This window comes from Scyliorhinus canicula, chromosome 6 (assembly GCF_902713615.1).
Source record: "Scyliorhinus canicula chromosome 6, sScyCan1.1, whole genome shotgun sequence".
Classification (NCBI taxonomy): domain Eukaryota; kingdom Metazoa; phylum Chordata; class Chondrichthyes; order Carcharhiniformes; family Scyliorhinidae; genus Scyliorhinus; species Scyliorhinus canicula.
The window spans coordinates 34,966,823-34,982,695 of NC_052151.1; the positions used below are offsets into that span (position 1 = coordinate 34,966,823).

General features: G+C 47.5%; 1 protein-coding gene across 3 annotated transcripts in view; it reads left to right on the top strand.

Moving 5' to 3' along the window:
• Positions 1 to 15,873, top strand: part of LOC119967085 (tyrosine-protein kinase Fyn) — a 316,569-nt gene that overhangs the window by 282,505 nt on the left and 18,191 nt on the right. For all 3 annotated transcript variants that reach the window (XM_038799145.1, XM_038799144.1, XM_038799143.1), the window contains 3 exons: positions 1,949 to 2,128; positions 10,812 to 10,888; positions 10,988 to 11,141. In XM_038799145.1, coding sequence (XP_038655073.1) covers positions 1,949 to 2,128; positions 10,812 to 10,888; positions 10,988 to 11,141 — 411 coding nt within the window. The remainder of the gene's footprint in view (positions 1 to 1,948; positions 2,129 to 10,811; positions 10,889 to 10,987; positions 11,142 to 15,873) is intronic.

Consider the following 15,873-nt stretch of genomic DNA (forward strand, 5'->3'; position numbering starts at 1 on the left):
CTTCCCACCTCTGCTTCAGATGGGTAGGGAGTCTATGGGCAGGATTCTCTCAGCCCAGAGCCAGGCTGGAGATTCTCCGTGACCGGCACGAATCGCGCCCCGACGCCAGGACGCGATTCTACGCAGAGCAGAGAATTGGTGCCATTGGCGCCGGCGTGGTCGGCGCGGCGCCGGTCAGGTGCCGCTCTATGCGGCTCCCCCCGCCGATTCCTGGCCCGGGATGGGCCGAACGGCCATAACAAAAAACCTGAAACCCGCCGGCCCCGTCCACATGTGGTATTACCCGGTGGGACCTCACGTGGAAGGGTCCGAGGGCGGCCTGTGGGGGTTAGGGGGGGCGCCTCCGTTCTGGCCTGGCCAGTGATCGGGGCCCACCAATCGGCGGGCCGGCCTCTTGGGCTGGGGGCCTCCTTTCTTCCGCACTGGCCCCTTTAGCCCTGTGCCATGTTGTGTCGGGGTCGGCGTGGAGAAGGGAGCCACTGCGCCTGCGCGTGTTGGCGCCGGTGCCACTGCGCATGCGCGGACCCCACGGCACTCAGTTGGCACCAGGATCGGCAGCTGGACCTCCACTTAGCCTCAGGATCAGAGAATCCCGCCCTTTATATCCAGATGCACAACGTGTCACTAATGATGCGTGACAGGCTGGGTAAACCAGAAGGTCTTCCCTTGGCGGACAGTTTCCATTTGAGAGGTCCAGCCTGAAGCTACCCCAATGAGAGCTGCTCGGCTGTCCCGAATGTCAAACTGGTCCCTGTTCACCACACGCACCAGAGTCCCAGTGTTGCCTCTAATCATCTGATGGCAATAAACAGCACTCCCTTCATAGAACCAAAGGTACCTGGATGATGGCTTGTAATAGATAATACCCCTCGCTGTTTTATGCGCAGGGAAATTTTAGAAAGGTTTATTTAGTTTTATTAATTCCTGGGGTGGAGGTGCAGCAGACGGAGCCAGCATTCACTGCCCATCCGACTGGTTTGCTAGGCCATTTCAGAGGGCACTTACGAGTCGACCACGATTTCTCTGGATCTGGGGTCAGGCAAGGATGGCAGATGGGGTTTTACGACAATCAACATTAGACTTTCAATCACAGATTTGGGGGGAAAAAAATATTGATTAGAAATGTCACCATCTGGTGATATTCGAACCCGGGTTCCCGGAGCATTACCCTAGCTCTCTGGATTACTAGTCCAGCAACAATACCACTACGCTGCCACCTCCCCAACCATCCAGCTTCATACTTCAAGCCCCACTATCACTCGGGGTGAATCTGTACAATGTATTCCCGATGAGGCCAGACCTTCCCGTGTCCTGAAGTGTTTTCCTCCAGGTGCATCTTGCACACCAATGTAGAACCCAGAGGGAATTCAGTTCCTTGGGAATGTTACAACCCTCAGAATAGGCAAGTTTGCACTTCACATTCTCCACCCAAAATGGAGTGGGGCCTAAACGTTCAGTCCCCCAGCCACGTTGTTAGGGCCCCAGTTATATTCCAGCACTTCAAAGTAACTTGGAATGTCGTACTTTATCTAAAAGTTTCATAATGGGGTGGTATCATCAAAATTGCATCATGTGATCAACATGTCATTTAACAGCATGTCACGTTGGCTTAACATGGCTTCTAAATCGGTTTTTACTGCCAAACCTAAAATAACTGTCTTAAACTACTACGTCTGGCATGGATATTGCATGTGTTTGCTATTAATCAGTCGGCTAAGTTAAAGCTACAGGCAGTGTAAAGATCTGGCTGAAAGGTTCCTCTCAAATCCAACGTGTGAGCAAACCAGCTGGCTGCTCCCCTATCACACGGAGCCCGGCAAACTAGCCAAGTCGTCGGTTAGTCGAGTGGCAGTCATTGCTTTAGTTTCCCGCTTATTTCAACTGTTTTAAATTCGTGCGAATTGAACCTTTTTCTCCTTTTTCTTTTTTTTTTGTGGTTTGCGTGAAGGTACTTGGAACGGGACGACAAAGGTTGCGGTGAAGACTCTGAAACCGGGCACCATGTCTCCAGAGTCCTTCCTCGAGGAGGCTCAGATCATGAAGAAACTGAGACACGACAAGTTGGTGCAGCTTTATGCAGTCGTCTCTGAAGAGCCAATCTACATCGTCACTGAGTACATGGGCAAAGGTAGAGTCACCTTCTCGTGCCAGTTAACACTTTTAAAATTCTGTCTCCCCTATTTTTCTTCATTATATTTAGATTTATTGACACCGTGTGCCGAGGTACAGCGAAAAGTATTGCTCTGTATACAGTCCAGGCAGATCGTTCCACACAAAAATATCGGACATACATAAATACACACTGTAAATCCATAGACATAGACACCGGGTGACGCATTCAGAGTGTAATGCTACAACAGTAGAGAAGATGTGTAAAGAGAACAGTTTAGTCCATAAGAGGGTCATTCGGGAGTGTGGTAGCAGTGAGGAAGAAGCCGTTTTTGAATCTGTGCGTGTTCTCAGACTTTTGTATCCTCTACCTTTCTACAGTTGTTTCTATGATGGAAGAGGTTGGAAGAGAGAATAACCCGGGTGGGAAGGATCTTTGAATATGCTGTCCATTTTCCCAAGGCAACGGGAAGTGTAGACAGAGTCAATGGATGGGAGATGGGTTCGCATGGTGGACTGGGCTGTGTTCACGACTCTCTGTCGTTTCTTACGGTCTTGGGCCGAGCAGTTGCCATACCAGGCTGTGATGCAGCCAGATAGGATACTTTCTATGGCACATCTGTAAAGGTTGGTAAGGGTTAATGTGGACATGCCGAATTTCCTTAGTTTCCTAAGGAAGTATAGGCACTGTTCTGCTTTCTTAGTCGTAGTGTTGACGTGGGTGGACCAGGACAGATTTTTGGTGATGTGCACACCTAGAATTTTAAATCTGTCAACTATCTCCACCTCAGCCCCATTGATGCAGACAGGGGTGTGTACAGTACTTTGCTTCCTGAAGTCAATGACCAGCTCTTTAGTTTTGCTGACATTGAGGGAGAGGTTGTTGTGGTTACACCACTCCACTAGGTTCTCTATCTCCATCCTCTATTATGACTCATCATTGTTCATGATCCGACCCACTACGGTCGTATCGTCAGCAAACTTGTAGATGGAGTTGGTGTTGCAGCTGGGCTGTGTCAAGGTGTCCATGTTCCAGTGGGAGAGCTATGGGAGACACTGCGCTTACCCTGGCCACCCAGGGATCTCCGATAGGCCGGGAGATCCCCCGGGTGAGTTTCTGCCTGGCCCACATTCTTGTGGACGAGCATTAGTCGGCGCCTGGCTGCAGCCACCCCGGGGAGGCTGGTGAATCGAGGGAGGCCGGTGTATCCCGGGTAGGTAGTAGGTTTACGACCAACTTTAGCGAACACCATAGGTCCCGCTCTTTTTGGGCGGAGTTCCGACTCCGCAAGGCACGGAGCCTGCCAGGAAGCCTGCGGGAAACTTCACCAGGGATTCTCTGGCCCATTGTCCTCTCGACCAAGCACACGGAGGCCGGAGAATCACGCCTGTGGTCTCAAGACGGCTGCCAAAATTACAAAAATAGACAAAAGTATTGACCGCAGGAGAATCAGTTGCTTCCAAAGTCTACGTTGATCAAGAAATGTTCTGAATTTCTACACATTCATTTTATTGTATATAAAATATTGAAAACTTTATTCTGTCCAGGAACCTTCAAAGCACAAAAGGGTTCACAATCTAGTGAAGTGGCCTCTCGGTTTCTCAGCTTCCTGACACACCACCCCGCTCCATTGATTGGAATTAGGATGGAAATGTGCATCATGGCTGTTAATGAGCAACCGTCTGGGACTACTCATCTGGGACAGGTTGCATTTCCTGTGTGAGGCACCTTTTGGCCAATACTTTGTAAAATCATTTTCGGGAGTAAAACTGCACCAGCTGATAGGCGTGTGGAATAAAATACTAAAGATTAAATGTTTCAAATAAGGAAGGGCAAGAAGGCTGGAAAAGCATGACGTGCCATCTTTTTATATATACGGAATTTGCTGTTTGAGAGGATGGAATGGCTTTCTTCCTGACCCTCAGTGCCAATCTTGGGTCTCCCAACATCTGTTTGTTTTTCAGGATGAATAAAATTTTTTTGACTTGGAGCGGAACAGGTTAGGATGCAGCAGGATCATGGACGTTGCCCCTTACTCCCACAGCTAGAGACTTTGTCACTTGGCCCGATGTACATCCTGTCAAATGGTTTCTCACTGTTAACCCCTCCAGTGGGCATCTGGGTATCAGTAAACTGCCTTGAATCTTTAAAAAAAAACTGTGTCTCCAATATGGACAAAATTCGCCGATATTTGAAAAGAGAAGCAACGGAATTTTTTTTCAAAGTTCCTTAAAGCAGCCTGAAAGCATATAGGGGGTCAAGTGATGTGAGTGCGGGAGCGGCTGTGTTTTCACGAGCTCTTGCTCTTTCTCGACTTTTAATCCTTTATTTTACACTAATCCGCATCCCATAATTACTTTTGGGATTTATGTCCCTGGAGGTTCCTGGCTAGATATTAGCAATGAGGAGCTGCGTTAAATTGGAAAATACTCATTTGATTAAGGCAGTCAGGGGTGGCTGGGGGGGGGGGCCATCTTGCAGTGGTGCTTTTGCCGGTGAGCGGGCCTACGCCTCAGCGGTGCTGCCGTCATCGGGACGGTGGCTGCCATTGCGAACGATGTCTCGGACGATGATCTCGGCTCTGGATTGGATTTGGATTTTGTTTATTGTCACGTGTACCAAGGTGCAGCTCAACAGATCATTAAGTACATGAAAAGAAAAGAAAATAGATAATAGGGCAACACAAGGTACACGATCTAACTACATAAACATCGGCATCGGGTGAAGCATACAGGGGTGTAGTGTTAATGAGGTCAGTCCATAAGAGGGTTGTTTAGGAGTCTGGTGACAGTGGGGAAGAAGCTGTTTTTGAGTCTGTTCGTGCGTGTTCTCAGACTTCTGTATCTCTTGCCCGATAGAAGAAGTTGGAAGAGTGAGTAAGCCGGATGGGAGAGGTCTTTGATTATGCTGCCCGCTTTCCCAGGGCAGCGGGAGGTGTAGATGGAGTCCATGGATGGGAGGCAGGTTTGTGTGATGGATTGGGCTGTGTTCACGACTCTCTGAAGTTTCTTGCACTCTTGGGCCGAGCAGTTGCCATACCAAAAGCTGTGATGCAGCCGGATAGGATGCTTTCTATGGTGCATATGTAAAAATTGGTAAGGGTCAATGTAGACAGGTTGTTGTGAGTCTTGGCATGTGCTGGGTATCCTGGGGGTTCTGACTAGGCCAGACCCGGTACGGTAGCTGGTATCCTGTTGCCCCCATATATTTGGAATGTTCCTTCTTAGCCGGGGTGTTATGAGAGACTGAGTGAAGTTTGAACGAGCAGCTTTTTCTCCTCTTTGTCTTGTGGTGAGAGGCGTGGGTCAGAGGATCATGGACTTATGGCTGTGTCCTGGTCCCTTATATCCTGAGACCCTCTATTCCTGGCAGTTTTCCTTGTTTATCCTGTCTCCGGTAGTTCGCTTGGAGACGTGGTCGCACCAAGTACAATTCGAACCTATTGTATGAATAGTTACTTGTCCTTTCTGCATAAATATGTGGAATGGTGATTGTTCTGGACTGTGCCCGAGGTTGGGTTTTGTTGCGTCTTGTGGTAAATATAACATTTCCTTTTAGACTTGGTGTCCTCGCAAGTTTTTATTTTATTTTGGTTATTGTGGGGTTAACGAATCCGTGATTGGCTCCTGCAAGGTACAGACGGGTCTGATATCCGAGAGGAGGATGTTACAGCGTGGTATTGGTGCCTCTGGTGTGGGTGGAGTTGAGGAAGATGTGCTCTGGTGCGCGTCCGAACCTGGCGCCAAGATCTCATCTCGTGGTGGTTGCGTCCAATCGTCGTGTGCAAAGGTGTGCATCATCTGACTGTGTTTTCATGGCCTTTTCCGCCTCTCTCTGGTTCTCTGGTAATGAGTACAGAGGCACCAAGTCGAGTTTACTGTTTTTGTTGGGCCAACTCTATATCTATGTGTGCTGAGACATGTTTGTAATGCTGGGCCATTCCTGTGGTTTTTGTTGCGCTATTTGTTAAAATGGAAAAACGTCAATTAAAAATACTTCTTGATAAAACAAATTACAGCACATAATCGGGTCAAGCAGCCAACCTGTCTACTCTCCACAAAAGCCTCCTCCTACCCAGATTCCATTGAACTCGTGAAGATAAGACAAATGTAGCTCCTGGTACTACGGGACACGAAGGAAAGGAGATCCAGGACACTGCTGTGTGGAATCGGGGAGAAAAATCAAGGGACATTAAGAAGGATTTGAACATCTAAATAAAAAACTGGAAGATGTGCAAACAATAAACATCATCCAATTGGGGTCATGAGTCTTGTTGCTTTGCAAGTGGCGTGGGAGGCCATTGCATCCTGAGGATGGATGCGTTCATTGACAAACGGCTGCAGCACGGGGGCAAGTCATGTGAGTAAACCTCCAGGAATGCACTTCCTCACAGTTGGCAACCCCAGCGTGAGTGTAGGAAGTCCTACGTTAACGAGGGAACAAAGAGGGGGCAGCTTCAGTTCAATTCAGAGAAACGTGAAATAAATTTCAGAGACAGAATCACAGAATTGTTATAGCACGGGAAGGCCATTCGGCCCATCATATCTCTACCAGCTCTCCGAATGCCATTCTTTTGTTTTCTCTCTCCATAATCCTGCGCATTCTTCCTTTTCAAACAACAATCTAATTTCCCTTTGAATTATTCAATCGAACCAGTCTCCAGCACACTCACGGCAGAGCATGCCAGACCTTAACCACTCGCAGCATGAAAATGATTTTTTTTCTCATGTTGCTCATTTGAATGTGTGTTTGCCGGATTCTCCTGGTGCATTGGGCCAAACGGCCGTGCCTGGGAGACCTCGCCAGGGTGCCATTTAGTCCTGGTTTCCATAAACATGGACCAATCATAAATGCACCTGGGTGGGGTGATCTCCCAGGCCATTCGAGACCCCCAGGTGGTCGGGGATGGGGCAGGATGGTACCCTGGCACTCCCTTTGGCACTCGGGAACCCTGGCACTGGCAACCTTGTACCTTGGTGCTGTGATGCAGCAGTGCTAACCACTGTGCTGCCGCGATTATCAATAGAGGAACAAAGAAAAGGAGGTAGCGACCCTTTCAGAAGCTCTGGGTTCGAGTCTCGCTCCAGGAAGGTGAATTCATAACACGGCCAAACAGAACAATGTTAACCCTGCCAACGAATGCCAACGGCAAGAGTATCGGAAAACCTTTACAGGGAGCGAGCATCGCTGACTGGGCCAGACTTTGTTGCCCGTCCCAAAGTGGCCTCCATTGCAGAGGGCTCTTGAGAGTCTATGGGTCTGGAGTCACATGTAGGCCAGACCAGGAAAGGACAGCAGATTTCCCTCCCTAGAGGACATTTGTGATTCAGCTTTAATGGATCGCACAAGCCTCGAACACAACACAATCATTGAATAACATGGGCATTGTCCCTTTTCCAGCATCGTTACCACTCACTCACCCTCCTGAAAATTAAATGGAAAATTGTACGTTGGAAAGCCTGAATGTTTTGTGAAAGGCTGCCAGGAAATACTTGGCAATGGTTAAGGCCAATAGCTCAGGGTCAATAGCAGAGACCTGGCACATTAAATAATCCATTTCATTGGTCTCAAAAGGCAATACTTAAGCACTTAAGGTGGATATCTACACAATGCTGCCATAAGCAGCTTTATAAGGTTGCAGGCGAACCTTGCAAATCTGTCAAGGCAAGCAACTCATCGATTTGTTTTGCTTATCTTTGATGACCGAATTTCTTTCATTCCCAATATGTTGTGTCTCTTTCCACAACAAGTCCCTCATTATGTTTCCTTTAGCAACTGACCTGAAAAGTCCTTTGCCCTCATCCATTTCTTTTTTAATCGATGGATCTCTCGCGTTGGGCAGTGCTGGTCCTCCCAGTATCGCTGCCACCTTTGCCCTTGTGTTTAAAAACAGGACTGACGGCAGGGCAATCTCTTGGTGCGACCCGGCCACCGAACCCCTGGCACAAGGAAAGTTGCTGGTAGGTTCTGCTCGGGGAGCACTGACGCCGCACAGCACGTCGCAGGGTCTGCGAGGAGGTTTAGGACGTGGGCTGATAATGTTCGGGTCGCCGTGACACCAACCGTACTGTCGGCCGGAGGGTCCCTCGCACCGAGGGGGGAGGGGCCAATCAGAGGGATAACCCGCGAGGGTTTACTAAAGAGTCTCGCAGCCGGGAACTGGCGTAAGCCTGAGGGTGAAAATTAAAGATATATATTTGCCACCCACCCAGTGAAAGGATGTAGAAATGCTGGTTGCGTGAGAAGGTGAAATGATGTTCCTCCACTACACTCCCTTCAAAGGGAAATGGCAAATACTGTATGACACATGATTGCTGAGATTGCAGCAACCCAGTAAAGCAATTAAATCTGCATGAGATAAGGGTTTCAGAAAGTGCAGTGTATCTATATTAAAAAATGGAAGCAGCGACTGGCCTTAATGTACAGAATGAGCATGAGTAATACTGTATGGAGCCTGCCAGTGATGTATGCGGTAATTGTGTCCTCTAACTTAAAAGAAAAACAGAAAGGCCTCCGGTTCAAAATTAGCCGAGGTTGTTCAAACTGCATCACCCGATAGACGTTTTCATTTCCCTTTTCCAGTAGGAAGTGCCTCCCAGCTGGAGTGTTTTCAATTTGCCTTTGTTTTCCAATTCAGGCGGTTTCCTCCCACCTAACTCTTGTGACGATTGTCTGCAAGCCCAGTTTTGGCCAGGCAGTGTTCTTCCTCCACAGTCGCCCCACCGTGGAGCTGTTGGCCAGAGTCCATGCTTACTTTTAACTGAACGACAACATCGGGAAAGCTCATTATTCACAAGAAAAGGAGTTAAAGTCAGAACTGTGACAGGGGCTGTGGAGGAAACGAGACAAATATAGACGCCAATGGCTGACGTTTCCACCGCGGTGACAGGGGAGGGGGGGTCCAGTGGGAAAGTGATTAAGGTTCAGGTTTTCACAGGAGTCGAGTCCTCAGTTGTTATGGAGACAGGGTTTCCTGTCCGCTTGCAGCCAGCAGGGGTGGAGGCAGAGGCAGGCCAGATGAGGCGTGTAACTGATTTAGACCCCCCCCCCCTTGGCAGCCTTCACCAAGGCTGCTGGCTGGGTCGAGGGTGAGATCTGCCTTCCATTCGTCCGGAGGGAAGAAAAATGTGACGAGGGAATAGCAGGCTTGGCACCAAGGGCAGACCTTCGCTTCCTTGATGCCAACCTGGATTTAATGCTGGAGACTTGTGGTGAATGTATTATGCCAATAATCCACCATTGTATTTGTATCTGTGCTATGCTGTTGCCCTTGTGGGCTTCTCCTATGGGCCATTGTAAGGCATTAACATGTTGGAGCATGTATGGGCTCCGCCCATGGCTCCTCCCCTTGAAGTGAGGTATAAAGAGCAGACGACCTGTAGGCAGTTCTCAGTATTGGATCAGTCACAGGCAGGCACTGTTCTAAGTTGATTAAAGCCACGGTTTACTTCTACTCTTGTCTCGAGTGAATTGATGGTCGCACCAAGACTGTGTTGGAGGTGAGGGTGGTCTTCGTTCCAGAGACTGGCAGGAGGAGGCCACCTCTCTGTTCAGCGTCATCTCCCTTCACCCCCAATTCCTTCTCCCCTCTTACTCCTGCTCCTCCCATAGGAACATGGGACTTGGGAGCAGGAGTAGGAGCATTCAGTCCTTCGAGCCTGCTCTGCCCCCCCTCCCCCACCCACCCCCCACATAATGGTTAACTCCCTTGTCTCACAACAATCTGTCCAACTCTGTATTGAATTAATTCACTGACCCAGCCTCCACTGGGGCTGAAAAGTCCACAGACTAACAATCCTTTCAGAGAAAAGAATTCTCCCCACCTCCATCTTAAATGCTGGATCTCTTGTACTTAGAGTATAGCCCCAGGGTGAGCTGGCCTTTCTCGGCCTCATCATCCCCAAGGTCCATACCTCTCTGGAGGGCAATGCTATGGCTTATTAATAATAATAATAATAATAATAATCTGGGGCAGCAGAGTGGTTGGCATGGCTGCCTCCGGCGCCATGGGCCCTGGTTCGATCCCAGCTCTGGGTCACTGTCCGTGTGGAGTTTGCACATTCTCCCTGTGTCTGCGTGGGTTTCACCCCCACAACCCCAAAGATGTGCAGGGAAGGTGGAATTGGAAAAAATGAATTGGGTACTCTAATTTTAAAAAAAAAATAGTAATCTTTATTGTCACAGGTAGGTTAAGGTACATTAACACTTCAATGAAGTTAGTGTGAAAAGCCCCCAGTCGCCACATTCTGGCGCCTGTTCAGGTACACAGAGGGAGAATTCAGAATGTCCAAATCACCTAGCAATCACTTGGTGACTTGTGGGAGGAAACCGGAGCACCCGGAGGAAACCCACGCTGACACGGGGAAAACGTGCAGACTCCACACACACACAGTGACCCAAGCCAGGAATTGAACTGGGGATCCTGGAGCTGTGAAACAACAGGGTTAACAACTGTGCGACTGTTGCCACCCCTGTCTTCTGGCTAAGATCAAGCGTAGGATCAGGTGTAATGCCTGTTCTTGTCAGTTTGGCTCTAGTATGTCACTTTGTGGAGACCATAAATTTGATTCAATTTGAATTTGTATTGGCTTTTGGAGCAAGCAAGGAGATGGATTGAGAGCTTGCTTTGTCCACTCTGCATATTGGCTTTGTATCCAGCTGTGACGTTCCGGATTAACACAATTCTCACCTTGTATTTCAGGAAGCCTGTTAGATTTCCTAAAGGATGGAGAAGGAAGAGTTTTGAAGTTGCCCAACCTCGTGGATATGGCAGCACAGGTAAGGGGTAAACGCGGGAGTGTTCCCAAACTTGTCTTGCTTATGGCCTTTACCTGCAGCCTCATTTACTGACTGCTTTTTGAACCGGGATCGAAACAGGTCGCTGCAGGCATGGCCTACATTGAGAGGATGAACTACATCCACAGGGACCTGCGATCAGCCAACATTCTGGTTGGAGACAATCTGGTGTGCAAGATTGCTGACTTTGGATTGGCGAGGTTGATTGAGGACAATGAGTACACAGCACGTCAGGGTGAGTTGTTTGTGTATTTGTACCATGCCTTTTCTCATGTGCACACTGATTCCATCGTTGTTTAAATTGGAAAACATGTTCTAACACTGCAGTATTGAGTGCAAACTATTGCACCGATAAATATTGTTTTGTTGCTTATTTCCTGTAATGCAGAGGCCCACGCTAATGCACTGTGACCATGAAACTATTGTCGATTGTTGGTCCGCTAATGTCCTATAAGGGAGGAAATCTGCCGTCCGTACTTAGTCTGGCCTACGCGTGATTCCACACCTACAGCAATGTGATTGGCTCTTCAATGCTCTGAAATAGCCACGCTAGCCACTCAGTTCATGGCAATATCATTTTAATAATAATCTTTATTGTCGGCTTACATTAACACTGCAATGAAGTTACTGTGAAAATCCCTTGGTCGCCTCACTCCGGCGCCTGTTTGGGTACACGGAGGGAGAATTCAGAAATTCCAAATTACCTAACAGCTCGTCTTTTGGGACTTGTGGGAGGAAACCGGAGCACCCGGAGGAAACCCACGCTGACACGGGGAGAACAAAGAACAATGCAACACAGGAACAGGCCCTTCGGCCCTCCAAGCCTGTACCGGTCATGGTACAAACCTTGGCCAAAAGGTGCAGGCTCCGCACAGACAGTGACCCAAGCCGGGAATCGAACCTGAGACCCTTGGCGTTGTGAAGCAACAGTGCTAACCATGCCACATGGGCAATAAATGCTGGCCCATCCAGCGAGACCCATAACCTATGAAAAAATTAAAAAGAGTTCTCCGATATCCTGGGATATCCTGCTGAAAGATACTATTACAATAATAGACTTTCTTTCCTTTGATAATTAATATTAAATCCCCCTCACCACAAAATGGGAGGTGTTGGAACCATATCATGTGATTCCAATAGACTTTGTTACCACACCGTCAATAGCACTGTTAGGATACCGGACCAGACCCAACATTTGTTAGGATACCAGACAGAACAACAAACAATTTTTTAAAATTTTGTGAAACTGTGAGGAAAGGATATTTCACCCTAGGTGTGATGACTGTGAGCGATAGTTATCTTTAATGTTAAAACAAACTTTAATTTAAATATAGAATTAAACACATCAACATCAAAGTAATAGGTTTACAATTAACAGTTAAACAGCTCTTGTAGAAAAGGGAAACATTAATTTACTATCTGCACCTACTACTAAATCCAATTAAGCAATCCAATATAGTTCAAATGCCACTTATGAATAAAGTTAACAGAACAGGCTTACTTGCTTAGACTTTTGGAGAGAGATCCAGTATACATCTGTCTTGTCAGACCTTTCTGCTCAACCTGAAAGTATTCGGTAAATCTGTTGTCCAACTTAAAACCTTCCAGCAGACTGCAAAACTACTGAGAGACCTGGTTCCACCAATTAGTAACACTAAGTTCCATGACCTGCTTAGCTCGGGCTAGATACCATCCCTCATCAATTATTTACACTCCAAGAAATCCCCAGCAATCAAAACACAATTCTATTAGCCCTTTCTCTGTAACCAAGTTGTTGGAATCGATCATGACCTCCTGTTTTACGACTCCTTAATTACAGCTTTAGCAGACACATAGCCTGGATGCCTTAATCTAGGTTCTTCAATAATATTACTGCAACAAATATATACCTTAATCAAGCTTTTAATAACTTTACTGCAACAGATGCTTCCTCTTTTGGGGTAATCTAGAACAAGAGGTCACTGTTTTACATCTGCTACCCCTCATCCTAAAATTGAGTTGAGAAGAAATTACTTCTCTCGAAGTGCATCTGTGTGATTCACCACCCCAGAGTGCAGTGAATGCTGGACCATTGAGTAAATTTAAGGAGGAGTTAAGACAGATTTCTAATTCATAATGGTTGGAAGAGTTGTGGAGAATGGGCAGGAAAGTGGAGTTAAGGTCAAGGTGAGATCAGCCATGATCTGTATTGGATGGTGGAGCAGGTCCGGGGGGCTGAATTGCCCACTCCTGCTCTTAGTTATTATAGGAGCTTAGAATTCCTACAGTGCAGAAGGAGGCCATTCAGCCCATCGAGTCTGAACCGACCCTCTGAAAGGACACCCTGTCTACAGCCACTATCTCCGTAGCCCCACCTAACCGACATATCTTTGGACACTAAGGGGCAACTTAACATGGTCAATCCACCTAACTTGCACCTCATTTGGACTGAGAGAGGAATCCGGAGCACCCGGAGGAAACCCGGGAAAAAGTGCAAACGCCCCACAGTCACTCAAGGCTAGAATTGAACCCTGGCGCTGTGAGGCAGCAGTGCTAACCACTGTGCTGCCCTCTGTTCTTACATAAAAAGCATATATACTAATTTTGTATATTGATCACAACCCTACAGTTTCTGATCTGTAAAGAGTACAATGTATTCAAACAGTGGTACTCATAATGGAGCCTAACGTTAATCCAGCAGCCCCCCGGCACCTGTTGTTGTCAAGCAGAGCAGCAGCATGGAGATGAAGCTAATATTGATATATATGATGGGGGGATTGGGGACTGCGGCTGTCAGAACAGTCAGGGGATAATAGAGGATAACTTTGAGCAATATTCTGTGATGGTACAGATTTATCCAGTGATGAGGAGATCCCAGGTTAAACCCAGCTCTGTACTCTGCAGAGTAGGAGATTCTTCAGCAACCCTACGTTCGAGAGAAGGGAATATTTTAGCATTCCTGCTCATGACTGCCGTCCCTGGAGCCCTGCTGGATTTTGGAGATCTCTGGATGGAGAGGGAATTAAGCAGAGGGGAAAAGAAAATATTTTGTCCGGGTTGCAGGAACCTCTGGATCTGCCTGTAAGAAATAAAACCGGAGAGTCATCGGTCATTTGCAGTGTATCATAAATCAGTTGAAAGTAAGCAGTAACCAAGAGTACCCTGTTAATGTGGCAGGACAAGTATCAACTTGAATATCACATTGCTCGCATAGTTTAGATGTGTTGACTTTGGATTAATGTTAGTCCATTGATCTGTTAAATCTTGGGTGTAGCATTTAATTAAGTAATGAAAGATGTTAGTTGGATTGAAGATTGAGTAGTCTCCTGCATTGAATTACCTATGTAGCATTTTCATATGAATTCATTTTTACGGGGTGTGGGCAGCGCTGGCTCGGCCAGCATTTATTGCCCATCCTTGTTGCCCTTCAGAAGATATCGTTTGATCGCAGTTCTTTGGCAACATGCTTGGAGAAGGAAAAGTAAAATACCCTTTGTTGAGCACAGGTGAATGTTGAGCAAGAGCCCCGGTGAGCTGCTCAGTACCTGGTTTGACACCTCCCCTGATGTGCGAGATTCGGCACCTACCTTAAACTCTATTCCGTACGGACAGAATAGAAGCAGTATTCTTTCATGCGAGTGTCCTATCTTTCTTATTCACGGGATGTGAGCACCATTGGCAAGGTCAGCATTTGTTGGCCATCCCAAATTACCCTTGAGATAATGGAGAGCCACATGTTGAACCGCTTGGGCCCCTCTGGTGCCAACCACTCTACAGCGCTGTTAGAGAGTGACCCAGCCACAATGAAGTGACGACAAAATGTTTCCAAGTCAGGATGATGCGTGGCTTCGGGTGGGGGGGTGGGGGCATTTGCAGGTTGTGGTGTTCCCATGCATCTGCTGAACTCTTCGTTGCTAAAGGTCACAGGTTTGGAAGGTGCTGTTGATGCTTTGTAGATGGTACACTCTGCTACGACTGTGTAGCAGTGGTGGATGTGGTGCTGATTAAGGGGGCTGTTTTGCCCTGGATGGTATCGAGCCGCTGAAGTGTTGTTGGCCATGCACGCCAATTCCAGGAGAGTTTTCCATCACACTCTTGACTTGTGCCTCGTGCTTGGTCGAGGGATTTTCTGGCGGTTTTTTTGAGGTGTTTATGATGCCTCTCTTATATCAGCCAGTTCCGACTAGATTAATATTTACACTAACAACGTCTCATCAAAGTTTGCCCAAGCTGCCAAGTGAATAAGTTAACCCTTACCCACTGCCAAATCAGGCATATGAACTAACAATATTTTGTCATCATTGTGCTTAGAGAGTATGCTAGTGAATAGTAAATAGGATTAATTAACAAAATAAAGAGCAGAGGTTACTATGGCAGTTCAGTTATGTCACTGTAATTCCGCATTGTTACTGATAAATTTACTGGTGCAGTTAATGTGTGACATTGATTGGTGAGATTAGTTTAGGACTTGACTCCTTAGCTGATAAGTTAACAACATCAGAAATACAGTCTATTGAGTATATTAACATCTGTATATTTGTACTGAGCAATGTTTCCAGACCTCAATCAACACCATCTTTATGAACTGGTAGCGATGAACTGGTCAGCTCACCTTCATCTGGAAGTAGTGTTGTCTTCTGAGACATCAGAATGAATAACCTGCATCTGTAGAGATGCTGTCCACTATTGCTAGATCCCCTGGGCGGGATTCTCCAATAATGGGGCTATGTCCCCATGCCCGCGAAAAAACACTTGCGAATCACTCTGGACTTACCTGGGGAAAGTCCAGGGTGATTCTCTGATTTGCCGGGGTTTGCAGGGCCCCGGAGTGCTCCTCGCAACTCTGGCTGCCGGTACGGGGCCTTGCACGTCCGATCGGGGGTCCGCGCACGGCAACGGCCTGCGTCGGCCGCCCCGAGGGACATGGCTGACCCACACCGCGGACCGGCACCAAAAAGATAGGGCCCCCCCCCCATATCACGTGCACC